The 17,074-nt window shown below is 43.4% G+C and overlaps 1 protein-coding gene across 1 annotated transcript in view; it reads right to left on the bottom strand.

Annotated features, from left to right (window-relative positions):
- Window positions 1-1,406: 1,406 nt before the first annotated feature.
- Window positions 1,407-17,074, bottom strand: part of HCRTR2 (hypocretin receptor 2) — a 212,713-nt gene continuing 197,045 nt past the window's right edge. Inside the window, exons 6-7 of the mRNA XM_069768020.1 lie at window positions 2,766-2,887; window positions 1,407-1,804 (exon numbers count right to left, since the gene is read on the bottom strand). Of these exons, the coding sequence (XP_069624121.1) occupies window positions 1,608-1,804; window positions 2,766-2,887 (319 nt within the window). The 3' untranslated portion in view covers window positions 1,407-1,607. The remainder of the gene's footprint in view (window positions 1,805-2,765; window positions 2,888-17,074) is intronic.

Here is a 17,074-nt window from a genome sequence, read left to right on the forward strand (position 1 = left end):
AATGTTTACATTTCATAGAAATAACACTGATCACAACATAGTACTTAGACCTGAATGGCAGGACCTTAAAAGTGTTCAGATTTAGCAATATATTTTCTTTAAACGTGCTTCCTATTAATGGGTTTAAACAGGTAAGTGGCATCAAGCATTTACTTAAATTGCAGAGGACTTATTTTCTTAAAACTCCAGGTGACAAAGTAAATGGATGGCTTTTCTTACAATGATTAAACCGTTCTTGAGTTTGATCTTGAGGAAAATATAACAAATGTAAGAGCTAAAACATCAATGACCTTGTGATTTTGTCAGGATAATAGAAATGAAAAAGTTTTCTTCTAGATGGTATGTTGCTGTCATTATTTAAAGTAAAGTAGTATTACAATTGATGACCCAGTCGTGATGTGTTAGTTCACCAGGGTTGAGGCATTGGTGCTGCTCATCACCAAATTTGAACAGATTACAAAAGTTAAGTTAAAAACTTCTATATAGTTCTAAAACATATTTTTTTACTATTTAATTCAGTTAAATAAAAAAAATAACAAGTATATTGCCATGGTGCCCTATGGCGGAGGAACAACGTATAATTTGCTAGCTTACAATAAAAATTGTTTTCTCACTAATTATAACTTGTTGAAAAACATTCTTGTAATCTGAGAAGTATATGTATTATGTAAGTCATGTACAATGATTATGGCATAATTGGAATAAAATGACCACTGGCGCAGAAGTAAGTGTTAAATCTTATACAATGTAGACACATTATCCACTTTCTAAAAGAAGACTGTTCACCAAATTTTTCATGTTGAACTGGAAACATGGTATAATAGGTGCTACGGAGAAGAACAAGGCATTGTATTATTTTTATTTTGAATCATCAAAGCAGAGATATAAGCAATCAAAGTATTTGGTGCCTAATCAGTTAATTTTTATAAAGTCTAAGTTTGCATTGCCAGAGAGATTTCACTGGGGGCATGTCCATCTTCCTTTTTCTGATGCTGACCAATTATACGTAGGGAGCAACTCACTGGGGAAATAAGATCACTCATCCGCAATAGCTTAGAGCAGGCTCAGTGTGAGACAAGTACTGACAATCTGTTCCCCTCACTGCAGGTTGATGTCTAAGCTACTGCAGGAGCGTGATTAACTTTCCACAATATGTTACTGCCTGCTTCTGAATGCTCAGCATTCGAAAAATAAGAAGTACACACCCACAGTGAAATCTCTCTGGTAATGCATACTTGAAAATAACTGTTTAGGTACCAAATATTTTGATTGCTAGTATGTCTTGAACAGAGAGGTGGAATTAGAAAAAGTTTTATTTTGCTCTGCAGTTCCTTTTAAATTGTGTGTACATGAAAAATTTGGTGAAAAGTTATTTTTAATTAGTTTTCCATTAAAGCTTTCTCTTAATAGAATTCTCATTTTTTATTGGCAACATAAATTCATTCTATATTTTCATTTTATGGCTTCTTAGCTTTTTAACATTCATTTCGAAATAATAAATAAATGACTTTATAAGTAAAAACAGCACATTTCCCAGATCTGAACGTCATCACACTGCATTTCATTCATTTCAAATGCTACTAGTTTTGCGCTTGTCCATTACCATTTCATTTCAGACTGCTAATATTTGTTAGGACAACATTTTCTGATATTCTTGACACATTATCAAAGTTGCTGATCTGTGTAGTCAGTGATTTTCTACTTCCAGTGCTGGCTCTTCCTCTTGTTAGATGTTCATCTTGATTATTGTTATCTCCAATGCAACAACATGAAAAAGCTGCTTTGAATTCTTCTCTAAATTTTCCTAAAGAAATTAAAAGAATGTTAAATATTGCTGTGTAAAGGGGTCTAAAGATGTGGATTGCCCCTGGAGTGCTAGAAGCTGAAAAATTCTGGCAAAAGTAACAGGTTTTTTTAATGCTTAATTGAAAGGGGTAGTTAAATGAATATAATGTATTGTATATGTATTTACATACTGGATAGGGGATACATTTATTACAACTGAGAGTCCATCCTCTTGTATTCCCAATGGCTGAAAGCATAGTGATCCCATGGTTCCCATGTGAAAAGAACCCTCCATTCACTGCCTACGGTAAAGGTTATCAATAAAGATTATGGAATCTTTTGAAATACAAGTTTGCTAAGTTTGACAAATTGTTCCAAAAAATGAAATTTGCAGTAATACAATTTTTCTTCTCTGAGCCCCCCAGAGCTGAATAGATACAATTGCGAATTGAGATACTGATTTGGCTTTTATCCTAAGTCAAATTGCAAGACTCGTGAAAGGGTTGATTGTGACTTGCAGGATCGCTGCTTCCAAAAGGTGGCACTATAGATTTCAAGTCCTCTTTTTCGCTGAAGAGGCAATTTGCATATTAAATTTCCCAGAGGAGCATTGCATGGCGAATAAGCCTCCTTACCTTGACAAGCCAGAGCTGGTATGTCACTCTCCACAAGGAGAAACCTTACCCCTTAGACCTTGTGAAGTATACTAATTTAAGTAAAAAAAACTGGTTTTCCAGTGAAGTTATCATTGCTATAATACTAAGAGTTTAACATGGCATTTTAATTAAAATAGAATGCTTGTTTATTTATATTCTGCTTACAAAGGGCACAATAATTATCTATTTCATTTATTCTTTCAGGTTACTGTCTACACTTTTCTTAACATAATAATTTAATCAAAAACCTTTTACTTTTTCATTCTATTGATTTTACATTATTTTCAGAGGAAACAAAAAAAAAAAAAAACACAAAAAACTTACCACTAAGAAAGTTGTAAATTATTGGATTAGCTGCACTATTAGCATACACCAGCCAATGAGAAAATGTAAACCAGGCGTAAACTGTTTCCCTGTCATTTGTCTGTGCAAACATTCCAAAAACTCTAAAAATTAAACAAAACACAATATACATTACTATAGCAGAAAAAAGGATAGTCTAAATTATTCATTAAGATTAAAGGGATGGTTCCCTAATTGGGGTATGCTTAGGATAGGCCTTATTTAGTAGTTTTCATAAGTTTTCAAATGGGTTGAAATTTCAAAACTAATTTGAACCAAAACAACAGTATTTTTTTTCTAAAGATGAATATTGATTTTTTTAACATTAAATTTACTATGCTCTGTGGTCTGAAGAGACCCCAGAGCATAAAAAGGAGCATTTGATTTTATTGAGAACTTTTCTGTAATTCAATTTACCAGTAAAAATTGTGCAATTTGGCAATTCTTAATTGTATTAGATCTGCACATCTCTAATCTTAATCTAAATGAATCTCAATTGTTCCATGATTTTCAAGCTGTTTTGTTCTTAAAGGGAAGGTGCCGTGATTTTAGTTTTTGTATTAACCCCTTAACCCCCAAGGGTGGTTTGCACTTTAATGACGGGCCAATTTTTACAATTCTGACCACTGTCCTTTTATAAGGTTATAACTCTGGAACACTTCAGCGGATCCTGATGATTCTGACATTGTTTTCTTGAGACATATTGTACTTAATGATAGTGGTAAAATTTCTTTGATACTACCTGCATTTATTTGTGAAAAAAACAGAAATTTGGCGAAAAATTTGAAAATTTCGCATTTTTCCAACTTTGCATTTTTATGCACTTAAATCAGAGATATGTCACATAAAGTACTTAACAAGTAACATTTTATACATGTCTACTTTACATCAGCACAAATTTGGAACCACAATTTTTTTTGTTAGGAAGTTATAAGGGTTAAAAGTTGACCAGCAATTTCTCATTTTTACAACACCATTTTTTTTTAGTGACCACATCACATTTGAAGTCATTTTGAGGGGTCTATATGATAGAAAATACCCAAGTGTGACACCATTCAAAAAACTGCACCCCTCACGGTGCTCAAAACCACATTCAAGAAGTTTATTAACCCTTCAGGTGTTTCACAGGAATTTTTGCAATTTTTTTTTAAAAACCGAACATTAAACTTTTTTTCACAAAAAATTTACTTCAGCTCCAATTTGTTTTATTTTACCAAGGATAACAGGAGAAAATGGAACCTAAAAGTTGTTGTGCAATTTGTGCTGAGTACACTGATATCTGATATGTGGTGGTAAACCACTGTTTGGGCGCGTGGCAGAGCTCGGAAGGGAAGGAGTGCCATTTGACTTTTCAATGCAAAATTGACTGGAATTAAGATGGGATGCCATGTTGCATTTGGAGAGCCCCTGATGTGCCTAAACAGTGAAACCCACCACAATTGACACTATTTTGGAAAGTAGAGCCCGTAAGCAACTTATCTAGATGTGTTGTGATTGCTTTGAACCCCCAATGTTTCACTACAGTTTATAACGCAGAGCCGTGAAAATAATAATTCTTTTTTTTCACAAGAATTATTTTTTGCCCCCAGTTTTGTATTTTCCCAATGGTAACAGGAGAAATTGGACCTCAAAAGTTGTTGTACAATTTGTCCTGAGTATGCTGATACCCCAGATGTGGGGGAGAACCACCGTTTGGGCACATGGCAGAGCTCAGGAGGGAAGGAGCGACATTTGGAATGCAGACTTAGATGGAATGGTCTGCAGTCATCACGTTGCATTTGCAGAGCCCCTGATGTATCTAAACAGTAGAAACCCCCACAAGTGACCCCATATTGGAAACTAGACCCCCCAAGGAACTTATCTAGATGTGTTGTGAGAACTTTGAACCCTCAAGTGTTTCACTACAGTTTATAACACAGAGCCGTGAAAATAAAAAATATTTTTTTCCACAAAAGTTTTTTAGCCCCTAAATTTTTATTTTCCCAAGGATAACAAGAGAAACTGGACCCCAAAAGTTATTGTCCAATTTGTCCTGAGTACACTGATACCCCATATGTTAGGGTAAACCCCTGTTTGAGCGCACGGGAGAGCTCGGAAGCGAAGGAGCACTGTTTTACATTTTTAACGCAGATTTGGCTGGAATTGAGATCGGACGCCATATCGCTTTTGGAGAGCCCCTGATGTGCCTAAACAGTAGAAGCCCCCAATTCTAACTGAAACCCTAATCCAAACACACCCCTAACCCTAATCCCAACTCTACCCATAACTAACCACACCCCTAACCCGAACATTCCCATAACCCCCAACCACACCCCTAATGCCAAAACACCTCTAACCCCAACAGACCCCTAAGCCTAATCCCAACCCTAACCGCACCCCTAACTCCAACACACCCCTAACCCTAATCCCAACCATAACCCTAACCACACCCCTAACCCTGACACACCCCTATCCCTAATCCCAACTGTAAATGTAATCCAAACCCCAGCGCTAACTTTAGCCCCCAACCCTAACCCTAACTTTAGCCCCAACCTGAACCTTAACTTTAGCCCCAACCCTAACTGTAGCCCTAAACCCAATCCTAGCCCCAACCCTACCCATAGCCCTATCCTTATCCCCAACACTAACCCTAACCCTAGCCCCAACCCTAGCCCCAACCCTGACCCTAGCCCCAATCCTAACCCTTGCCCTAACCCTAGCCCCAACCCTAACCCCAACCTTAGCCCTAACCCTAGCCCCCACCCTAACCCTAATCCTATCCCTAACCCTAACCCTAATGGGAAAATGGAAATACATTTTATTATTTTATTATTTTTCCTAACTAAGGGGGTCATGAAGGGGAGTTTGATTTACTTTTATAGCAGTTTTTTTAGTCGATTTTTGTGATTGGTAGCCGTCACACACTAAAAGATGCTTTTTATTGCAAAGAATAGTTTTTTCGTCTCCACATTTTGAGAGCTATAATTTTTCAATATTTTGGTCCACAGAGTCATGTGAGGTCTTGTTTTTTGCAGAACTAGTTGACATTTTTATTGGTACAATGTTCGGGCATGTGACATTTTTTGATCGCTTTTTATTCCGATTTTTGTGAGGCAGAATGACCAAAAACCAGCTATTCATGAATTTCTTTTTGGAGGGGTGCGTTTATACCATTCCACGTTTGGTAAAATTGATAAAGCAGTTTTATTCTTCGGGTCAGTACGATTACAGCGATACCTCATTTATGTATTTTTTTTATGTTTTGGCGCTTTTATGCGATAAAAACTATTTTATAGAAAAAATAATTATTTCTGCATCGCTTTATTCTGAGGACTATAACTTTTTTATTTTTTCACTGATGATGCTGTTTTGCAGGTCGTTTTTTACGGGACAAGATGATGTTTTCAGCGGTACCATGGTTATTTATATCCGTCTTTTTGATTGCGTGTTTTTCTACTTTTTGTTCGGCGTTTTTTTTACGATGATCACTGAAAGGGTTAACTAGTGGGACAGTTTTATAGGTCGGGTCGTTACGGACGCGGCGGTACTAAATATGTGTACTTTTATTGTTTTTTTTTAGATAAAGAAATGTATTTATGGGAGCAATATTTTTTTTTTCTTTACTTAAGAATTTTTTTTTTTTTACATGTGTGAATATTTTTTTTTTTTTACCTTATAACATTACCCAAGGGGGGGGCATCATGTTATAGGGTTAGATCGCTGATCTGACACTTTGCAGTGCACTGTGTCAGATCAGCGTTCTGACAGGCACTGCAGAGACGCTTGCGGGCGCTTGCAAGCCACCTCCCTGCAGGACCCGGAGGCAGCCCAGTGGCAATATTGGATCCAGGACCTACAGGAAGGAGGAGGTAGGAGACCCTCGGAGCAACGCGATCACATAGACGTACTATCCCGTCTCTGGGGATTAAGTCCCAGGTCACCTCAACGGAATAGTATGTCATATGGGATTAAGGGGTTAATAATTATTGATTATATAATCAATTATTTTTTATATGAAATTACATTAACTACTATCATAGTTTTTTATTTATTCCCTTTTATTTTTTCCACTGGAGGCTGCCATTTTTGTTAGTGGGGGCGCAAGTGTCTGGGCACGACACTTGCACAACTCACTTACGGCAGTCATGGACATAAGAGACTGCGGTCAGACTCCGACCGCATCCCTTACCGTTCCTCCTGCCTGTTAGCTGTGACTTGGGCACACCCTCTAGGCTGCTGGGTCACAGCTGTGGGAGGAGACGGCGGCTATTTTGTTGCTTTATTTTCATCTGTCATCGCATACACAGCTCAGTGCATGCGATGGCAGGAGCTGCCGGGGAGAAGCTGCTGTGAAGCGAGGGTCCAGGGTAAGTATCTGCAGCGAGGAGCGGTGATTGCATCCTGTACTTATTACAGGACATGCTGCAATCACTGCCGACCTGTTCAGAGCACAGCAGGGAGAGTGTCACACTGATCTGCCCTGAACATGATTCAGCACTTCCTGTGAGTGGAGGGAAGGTAAGTACATGTTTTTTTTTCTTATGCACCTACCACTGCTACCTGCCTCTATATACCACCTACCACTGCTACCTGCCTCTATATACCACTGTTACCTGCCTCTATACTGTATAATACCTACCACTGTTACCTGCCCATATATATACCACCTACCACTGCTACCTGCTTCTATATACCACCTACCACTGCTACCTGCCTCTATATACTACAGCTACCGGCCTCTATATACCACTGCTATCTGCCTCTATATACCACTGCTATCTGCCCTATATGCCACTGCTATCTGCTTTTATATACCACCTACCACTGCTGCCTGCCTCTATATACCACTGCTACTTGCTTCTATATACCACCTACCACTGCTACTTGCCTCTATATACTACAGCTACCTGCCTCTATATACCACTGCTATCTGCCTCTATATACCACTGCTATCTGCCCTATATGCCACTGCTATCTGCCTCTATATACCACCTACCACTGCTACCTTCCTCTATATACCACTGCTATCTGCCTCTATATACCACCTACCACTGCTACCTGCCTCTATATACCACTGCTGCCTGCCTTTATATACCACCTACCACTGCTGCCTGTCTCTATATACCACTGCTACTTGCTTCTATATACCACCTACCACTGCTACCTCTATATACTACCTACCACTGCTATCTGCCTCTATATACCACTGCTATCTACCTCTATATACCACTGCTATCTGCCTCTAGATACCACTGCTATCTGCCTCTATATAACACTGTTACCTGCCTCTATATGCCACCTACCACTGCTACCTGACTCTTTATACCAGGGGTCCCCAACTCCAGGCCTCGAGGGCCGCCAACAGTGCAGGTTTTCAGGATTTCTTTAGTATTGCATCGGTGGTAATGTGATCATCTGCACAGGTGATGATTCCAACCCCTATGCAATACTAAGGAAATCCTGAAAACATGCACTGTTGGCGGCCCTCGAGGCCTGGAGTTGGGGACCACTGCTTTATACCACTGCTACCTGCCTTTATCTACCACCTACCACTGCTACCTGCCTCTATATACCACCTACCATTGCTTCCTGTCTCTATATACCACTGCTACCTGCCTCTATATACCACCTACCACTCCTACCTGCCTCTATATACCACCTACCACTGCTACCTGCCTCTATATACCACTGCTACCTGCCTCTATATACCACCTACCACTGCTACCTGCCTCTATATACCACCTACTACTGCTACCTGCCTCTATATACCATCTACCACTGCTACCTCTGTCCTGTGTATCTAATCTTGTCCTGTGTATCTAATCCTGTCCTGTGTACCTAATCCTGTCCTGTGTACCTAATCCTGTCCTGGGTGACACTGACTGCTGAGCTGTGTATCTAATCCAGTGATGTGTTTCTAATCCTGTCCTGTGTACAGTATCACACAAGATAGGATTCAATACACGGCTCAGCACAGTATCATACAGGATAGGATTAGATACACGGCTCAGCAGTCAGTATCACACAGGATAGGATTAGATACTTGGCTCAGCAGTCAGTATCACACAGGAAACGATTATATACACGGCTCAGCAGTCAGTATCACACAGGACAGGATTAGATACTCGGCACAGCAGTTAGTATCTAATCCTCTCCTATGCACTCCTCTCTACCCATGGGTCGCTCTCCCTCCTATGCACTCCTCTCCCCCCTGCATGTCTCTCCATGGGTCACTCTCCCTCCTATGCACTCCTCTCCCCCCCCTGCATGTCTTTCCCCATTGTGGTTTAGTATTTTTGGGGGAAAGTCGAGGGAGTCGAGGATTATGCGTTCGGTAAGTATGGTTCAATTAAGATTAATAAAGGACTTTATTCTGGCCGTGTGTTTATTTACAACACAACTATAGGATTAGTAATGGATGGATGTCTTATAGACACCTCTCCATTACTAAGCCGTGGGCTTGATGTCACCGGACAATATAAAGGTGACATCAACCCCACAAATATGAACCCCACTTGCTACCGCTACAGGGCAAGTGGAAATTGCCAGGCAAAGCGCCAGAAAGAGTGAGCACACTCCCCCCCATAGACCAGTACACTGCTCTCCTGAAATACTCTGAGCTCCTATCCCCCTGCTCCTTCCACCATACATCTCTGTGACCTCCCTAGACCAGCACAATACCATATGGATCACGTATAATGCCGCCATATATATTTATCACATAATACTCCCATAAAGACCACACATTAACACATTATGCCGATATATATTTATAGTAAGATTGCTCTTACTAACGGGTAGGGGATTACTCGCTTGGCACGGGATTGACGTACTCGGGCACGATTTTTTCAAACAAAACAGTCCATACGGTTTATTTTGTACAGCATAAACCGCATCGTAAGCCAAGTTGCATATCACTGTCTTACATGTAGTCCATTCGTTAACACATTATTTTCACATTAAGTCTCAGAACCTTAGTCTGTGGTAACTAATCACGCTGGTCCTCCTGACCAGTTGCCGTGGGTTACCACACAGTTCATAGAACACAGGTTGCAGCAACTAAACACGATGGTCCTCCTGACCAGTTGCCGTGGGTTACCACACAGTTCACAGAACACAATAAGGACCAACAGTCTATGAAGGTACCTTACGGGAGCTCCTGCTCCACCAGCTGACTCCTTGTCAGTCCTCTCTTCTGGAGAAGCTGCCAAACGGGGATCACCAACTTGCCTTTGCGGCATATCTCAGTCAGTCCAGACCCACCGAGGACTGTAGCTTCCCCAAGTTCCTCTCTTCCTCTCTTCTGGAGAAGCTGCCAAACGGGGATCACCAACTTGCCTTTGCGGCATATCTCAGTCAGTCCAGACCCACCGAGGACTGTAGCTTCCCCAAGTTCCACTGCTCTGCTCAGGGATCCAGTCCTACTCCCAGGACCTCCAACGCTAGCATGTGCTTTCCAGGAAGCAGCACAGGCTTCCACAGGTCACTCATACACAGGGCCCCTCTGCAGTGTCCAGCCAGGACACATGGAAGTCTGTCCAGACTTGCAGACTCCCAAACACTCACTACCATGTGCTAACACACCTCCTTTAGGTAGCCTGTAACCACACCCACAGGTGAGGTAACATCACATGCACTGGTCACATGATCATGACATCACTGCAGGTCCTCAAACACCTGCAGGGAAAAAGATACAGTGAGCACCCCCACTCAGAGTGAGGTATGTGGGTAGCCAGACCATCCCATCTCTCATAGCTACCCGCAACCCGGACCCATGTGCACTAAATGACATCTTCAGTGCTCACGCGCTCTAAAGACAAGATACTCCGGGTTGCATCGCAGGGAGCATCCATCCCTGTGACACATACCTCCCATTAACCACAATTCCAGAAACTGTCTCACCATCACATCCATGCACACAATTGCCACGCATGGCCTCAATACGCCTCCGTGCGCATACTGGGGAGACCATGCAGTGCCCCCTACCTGTTACAGGGGTCACTGCATCACATACCCCCCCCTCTGTTCAAACTTGTGGGGTTGAACATTTGTCTTAGCCCAGGGGCCTCGAGACCGGGTACCCAAGTCACCTTGCCATACCAGTCGAGAGGGCCCCCTCAGTCGGGTTTGGGCATCATGGTCAATCTGGTGTCGCAATCCCCTTGCACCCATACCACCTGTCTGGACTGACTGTTTGTCAACAGGTCCGCTACCGGGTCTCCCACCTAAGTCACTCAGCCCTGAGCTAACTGAGACGACACTACTTTTGTCTCTTTCATCAGGCCTCTTTCTGTAACCTCTCTGCTGGCCATTTCTTCTATTGTCTTTATGTCCTCTGTTTGCTTCAACTTGAGGACCTTCAGCCCTTAGCGAACCTCTTCGCCTCTCTAACTCGTGAGATGATGCTGGCGGCCATCTGTTTTGCATTTTCTGCAGCTCTTTATTGATCTGCTCCCTCTCACGTCTTAGCTGCTCGATTTCTTTTAGGTACGCCACGCGATACCCAAGGAGCATCCGGATATTCTCAAGACTTTCTACGGACCCGAGAACAAGCAATGGAACCATCCCATCTTCACCCACATCCTGGGCCTCGTCATCAGCCAGAATCCTCAGTCTCCTCACACTGGATTTATTCACTATCTCCTGCATCACTCTCCCAAGTCTTCCGACGATTTTCCCCACCAAACTTCCGGGTACCAGGATGACTTCTTCCACAAAGCCTAGCCGTTTTTGAGCTTCTTTCGCAAGCTCCAGACGTCGAGCAGCTTCCTCATTTCTCAACAGGATCATCCGTTTCGTGTGGAGACATTGTAGGTGCATATCCCTCAGGATAGCCACCCGCTTCATTGTGACTTCTTTAGTCGACAAAATCACCAACTGTTCTGTCTCTGGTGCCCAGTGCACACTACATGCTTCCACTGCCTTTTTAAAAGCCTCATGCGCACCCTCACTGGCACATGCACTCCGCACGTCCTCGGGTATCTCCACAACACACTTGAAGAACAAGGTCTCATTTTCTTCATGAACAGATGGCTCCTGGTTTACCTTCGGAACTTCCATCAAGACATCGGTCACGACTGGGCAACTGTCTTGTTCTGCCTTTACCGCGAGCTCTTCCTCAGTTTTACCCTTCTCAACAACCTTTGCCAAGATGGGTATCGGCAGCTCCGCCTTGTTATCACTCGGGGATGACTGCTGTACGTCTCGGACCCGTAACTTCTCCTCTGACAGAAGACTTCTTACTGCTTCTCGGAGCACTACCACATTTTCGCCTAAGGCCTTATTCTCACTGTGCCACACTGTCAGGTGACCTCTGAGCTCAGAGACCTCCTTCTCCAGCTCATCCAACCTGTGCTCCGCCATTTGTCTCAGGGCCTTTTCTTGTTCGAGAGACTCTATGAGCAGCTCTATCTCGCTTCTCCCATCCTCCGGATTGGTGGAGCATGTGTCACTTAAGGAGGTATCTACTTCAGGCACCACTTCTTTGGTGGCCTCCTCCACATCTGCACCTTCAGACGTTGCACTGTCAGCGTCAGCCCTCTTTTGGGTCTCAGCGGTGACATCCTTAGGTTCGTCCCGTTCCCCTGGGACTTTAAAGTACTCCAGACACTTCAAGTCCTCAGCACCAGATTTTCTGGAGCCTTCACCCTCTTCCGTCACATCTTCACAAGGTGCAACTGGTTCAGCCCCTTTGCCTTTCCTACGTCTCCGGCGACGGGAGGAAGACTTGCCAGCGGTACCTGAGTCAGCCTTACTGCACTCTTTTCCACTGGTGTCATCATCTGAATGGAAGTCACCACCACCCAATTGGTCTTCCTGGAACCGACAGTCCCCACTTAAACAGGTCACAATTTCTGGCATGGCTGTCACTGCCATCCTGTCTTCACCCTGTGGAGCCCTGTCGTTCCCCTGTGTCAGTATTTCTGATACCGGTACATCATACTCAGTTGTAGCACTTGTTACTGGCCATGTCATGTCACAGTCACCCTTGGAGTCTGTGTCACACCCCACAATAAGGCGACCCCCCAAGTCACACTCTAACTGGGTGTCAGCTCCACTCTGTTTAACCACCACATCCTTATCTACCAGTTCATTACCAGTCACACTGTCGCACACTTCAGGTGACGTCAGGTCAGTAAGTTCGGCAGACGCACGGTTTCCTCTGGTCGCCCTTATACCTGACCCATCAGTGTTGGGAGGTGTTTCTGCCAATGTTGTCTCACCAAGTTGGGCCCGTTCACCATTTTCTTTGGGCATGTCCAGCTTAGGTCTGTCCACACTAGGGGGCGCATTCACAACATTACTACCTCCCATACACATAATTTCCACAAACACTTCACCTTTTTCCCACCAGTCCCACAGTGCTTCCAAATCTTGTCCTATTACCATAGGACACGGCAAGTTCGGGACTACAGCCACCTCATGGTATGTTGAAACATCAGCTGCGACAATGTAGAGAGTGGCTACCTGAAGACCTTTAGCGTCCCCACTTATGCCACTTATTTTCGCCTTTGTCCCAGGTGACACAGAACTTCCTGGAAGGGTCCTCAGCAAAGACACTTCCCTCCCCGGGTCTAATAACCCCCGCACACGCTCTCCATCCAGCCAAAAAGGACACAGTCGTGACTCGTCACTGATCGCCTCCCCTTTTTTTGGTTCCGCCCCCTTTTGGGCAAGTGCTCTGTTTTTTGACACCACCCCTGTTCGGGTTACAGCCCCCTTTTGGGATTCCACCCCTTTTTGGGCTACTACCCCTATCTGGGTTACCGCCCCTATTTGGGACTCCACCCCCTTTTGGGCAACCATCCCCGTTTGGGTCCCCGCCCACTTTTAGGGACACTCCCTTCCCTGGGGTACACTCTGTGGACTTCCCCACGGCACTCAGGCCCCAGTTCGCACAGTACACCACTTAGTCTCTGGGCCTGTACTGGCCCTTTAAGAGTCTGCACGATCTGGGAAAGGGGGAAAAAAAATTTTTTTTTTCTTTTTTTTTTTTTTTATATGTCACTTCACCAGCTCCTGCTGGTATTGCCACAGCTCCCGCTGCAGACACATATAACCGGCACCTCCGGCTGCCGACGACACACCACAGCCACTGCTGCTCCGGCTGCTGCGGAACCTCTTGCTGCAATTGCAGCTATGCTCCACAAGGCTCTGCACGGCTCCACCGCAAACTTCGTGGACCCGCCGATCCACAGCAAGCCGCTTGTCACCTTCGTGGACCCGCCGATCCACAGCCAGATGCTTGTCACCTTCGTAACCCCGCCGAGTTACAGGCTAGACGCCATCTTTGTGGCCACGCCAAGCCACAGCAATTAACTCTGTACGTGCCACCTGGAACGATGCCCGCATTCGAACGCCATATGTAAGATTGCTCTTACTAACGGGTAGGGGATTACTCGCTTGGCACGGGATTGACGTACTCGGGCACGATTTTTTCAAACAAAACAGTCCATACGGTTTATTTTGTACAGCATAAACCGCATCGTAAGCCAAGTTGCATATCACTGTCTTACATGTAGTCCATTCGTTAACACATTATTTTCACATTAAGTCTCAGAACCTTAGTCTGTGGTAACTAATCACGCTGGTCCTCCTGACCAGTTGCCGTGGGTTACCACACAGTTCATAGAACACAGGTTGCAGCAACTAAACACGATGGTCCTCCTGACCAGTTGCCGTGGGTTACCACACAGTTCACAGAACACAATAAGGACAAACAGTCTATGAAGGTACCTTACGGGAGCTCCTGCTCCACCAGCTGACTCCTTGTCAGTCCTCTCTTCTGGAGAAGCTGCCAAACGGGGATCACCAACTTGCCTTTGCGGCATATCTCAGTCAGTCCAGACCCACCGAGGACTGTAGCTTCCCCGAGTTCCACTGCTCTGCTCAGGGATCCAGTCCTACTCCCAGGACCTCCCACGCTAGCATGTGCTTTCCAGGAAGCAGCACAAGCTTCCACAGGTCACTCATACACAGGGCCCCTCTGCAGTGTCCAGCCAGGACACATGGAAGTCTGTCCAGACTTGCAGACTCCCAAACACTCACTACCATGTGCTAACACACCTCCTTTAGGTAGCCTGTAACCACACCCACAGGTGAGGTAACATCACATGCACTGGTCACATGATCATGACATCACTGCAGGTCCTCAAACACCTGCAGGGAAAAAGATACAGTGAGCACCCCCACTCAGAGTGAGGTATGTGGGTAGCCAGACCCTCCCATCTCTCATAGCTACCCGCAACCCGGACCCATGTGCACTAAATGACATCTTCAGTGCTCACGCGCTCTAAAGACAAGATACTCCGGGTTGCATCGCAGGGAGCATCCATCCCTGTGACACATACCTCCCATTAACCACAATTCCAGACACTGTCTCACCATCACATCCATGCACACAATTGCCACGCATGGCCTCAATACGCCTCCGTGCGCATACTGGGGAGACCATGCAGCACCCCTACCTGTTACAGGGGTCACTGCATCACAATATATATACAGTATATATATATATATATATATATATATATATATATATATATATATATATATATATTACATAATACTGCCACATAGATCACACATTATGCCGCCAAGTATTGTTGATCTATATGGCGGTATTATGTTTGATCAGTATTGTGGAATGATGTAAAAACTATATGACGGTGGTATATGAGAATTATATTGTGGGATTATGTGTGATCTATGTGGCAGTACTAGGTGAGAGTTATACAATTAAATACCACAGCTCACCCAAAGATATATACAAATCACATAAAATATCTCACTATATCAATATCATACAGAAACCACTAAATAGGGTGCGCTGTGAAGGTAAACAGTGGAAACCACTGCAAAGGAAGAGAGAATTATATGGTGAGAATTATATGGTGGCTTTATGTTTGATCTACATGGTGGCATTGTGTGTGATCTATATGACGGTATGATGTGATTAGTATATGGCAGTATTATGTGTGATCTATATGGCGGTATGTTTGATCCATATGGTGGCATGTGTGAAAAGTCTATGGCGGTATTATGTGAAATCTATATGGCGGCATTATGGGTGATCTATATGGCGGTATTATGTGAGAAGCATATGGTAGTATGTGAGAACACTATGGTGGCATTATGTGTGATCTATGGTGGTATGTGAGAACTATATGACAGTATTATGTGTGATCTATATGGTGGTATTATGTGTGATCTATATGGCGGTATTATGTGTGATCTATGTGGTGGTATTATGTGAGAACTATATAACAGTATTATGTGCAATCTATATGGCGGTATTATGTGTGATCTATATGGTGGTATTATGTGTGATCTATGTGGTGGTATTATGTGAGAACTATATAACAGTATTATGTGTGAGCTATATGGCGGTATTATGTGTGAGCTATATGGTGGTATTATCTTCAGAAAGGGGACCCATGCTAGGGTGGTTCTGGCTGAGCACCTGCACACGGGTTTGGGGTAATAGAGGGGGCAGCATGACCTACAGTTAGGTGCAGTCAGGGGAGGGCTAGTGAGGCAGAGGAATAGAAGGGTCTCATTTTTATCATCACTATGTGGCTAAATTATAAACAAATGATTATATTTTTTTAAGAAAATGTAAACATTAATTCTTTACATTTTTCAATTGTTGGAATTTTTTTTATGGCACCTTCCCTTTAATGACACCTTTACCTGCATACTATCTCTTTTACAGCTATATATTCCATATACATATAGATCTCTTTCACTTTTCATTTGAGTTCATAGATTTTTAGTTGTACCAATGTTAATTTAAGTGATACTCTGCATGTGTGTACTTGTATGAGACAAGACTTGCCGATTGTTATTCCTGCATCTCCATGCACCCTATATAAATGTCCCTGGGTGTGTGCACATGGGTACGCTGATTTTGCTGCCACACTCAGTTTGCATGCGGCCATATATTGGAGAAGGTTGGGACCATTTGTTATCTTGAGGAATGAGTAAGACATGGTTTGTAAAAAAAAATGCTTGTTTACTTTTCCTTAAAACTATATACACAAGGTAGTGGGTATACCAATTATTTTTGTCATCTGTATTACAATACAGAGGCACACACATTTTGGTTATCGACAGCGGCAAATAACTTTTGCGGATTGTTACTGTGGTAGAACAGGTTAAGTTGACGACCTCCAATTTCCTAGCACAGGGCCACATGGGTCGTTGTGACCACTAAACTCTAGCTGCACTTCCTGTGAACAATGTAAGGGAGCTGCTCCAGCTGCCACCTTACTAACTTGCCCTAGCCTGGCTGATCCCATCTTCTTTCATGC

The sequence above is a fragment of the Ranitomeya imitator genome, chromosome 5 (assembly GCF_032444005.1).
Source record: "Ranitomeya imitator isolate aRanImi1 chromosome 5, aRanImi1.pri, whole genome shotgun sequence".
NCBI classification, from domain to species: Eukaryota; Metazoa; Chordata; class Amphibia; order Anura; family Dendrobatidae; genus Ranitomeya; species Ranitomeya imitator.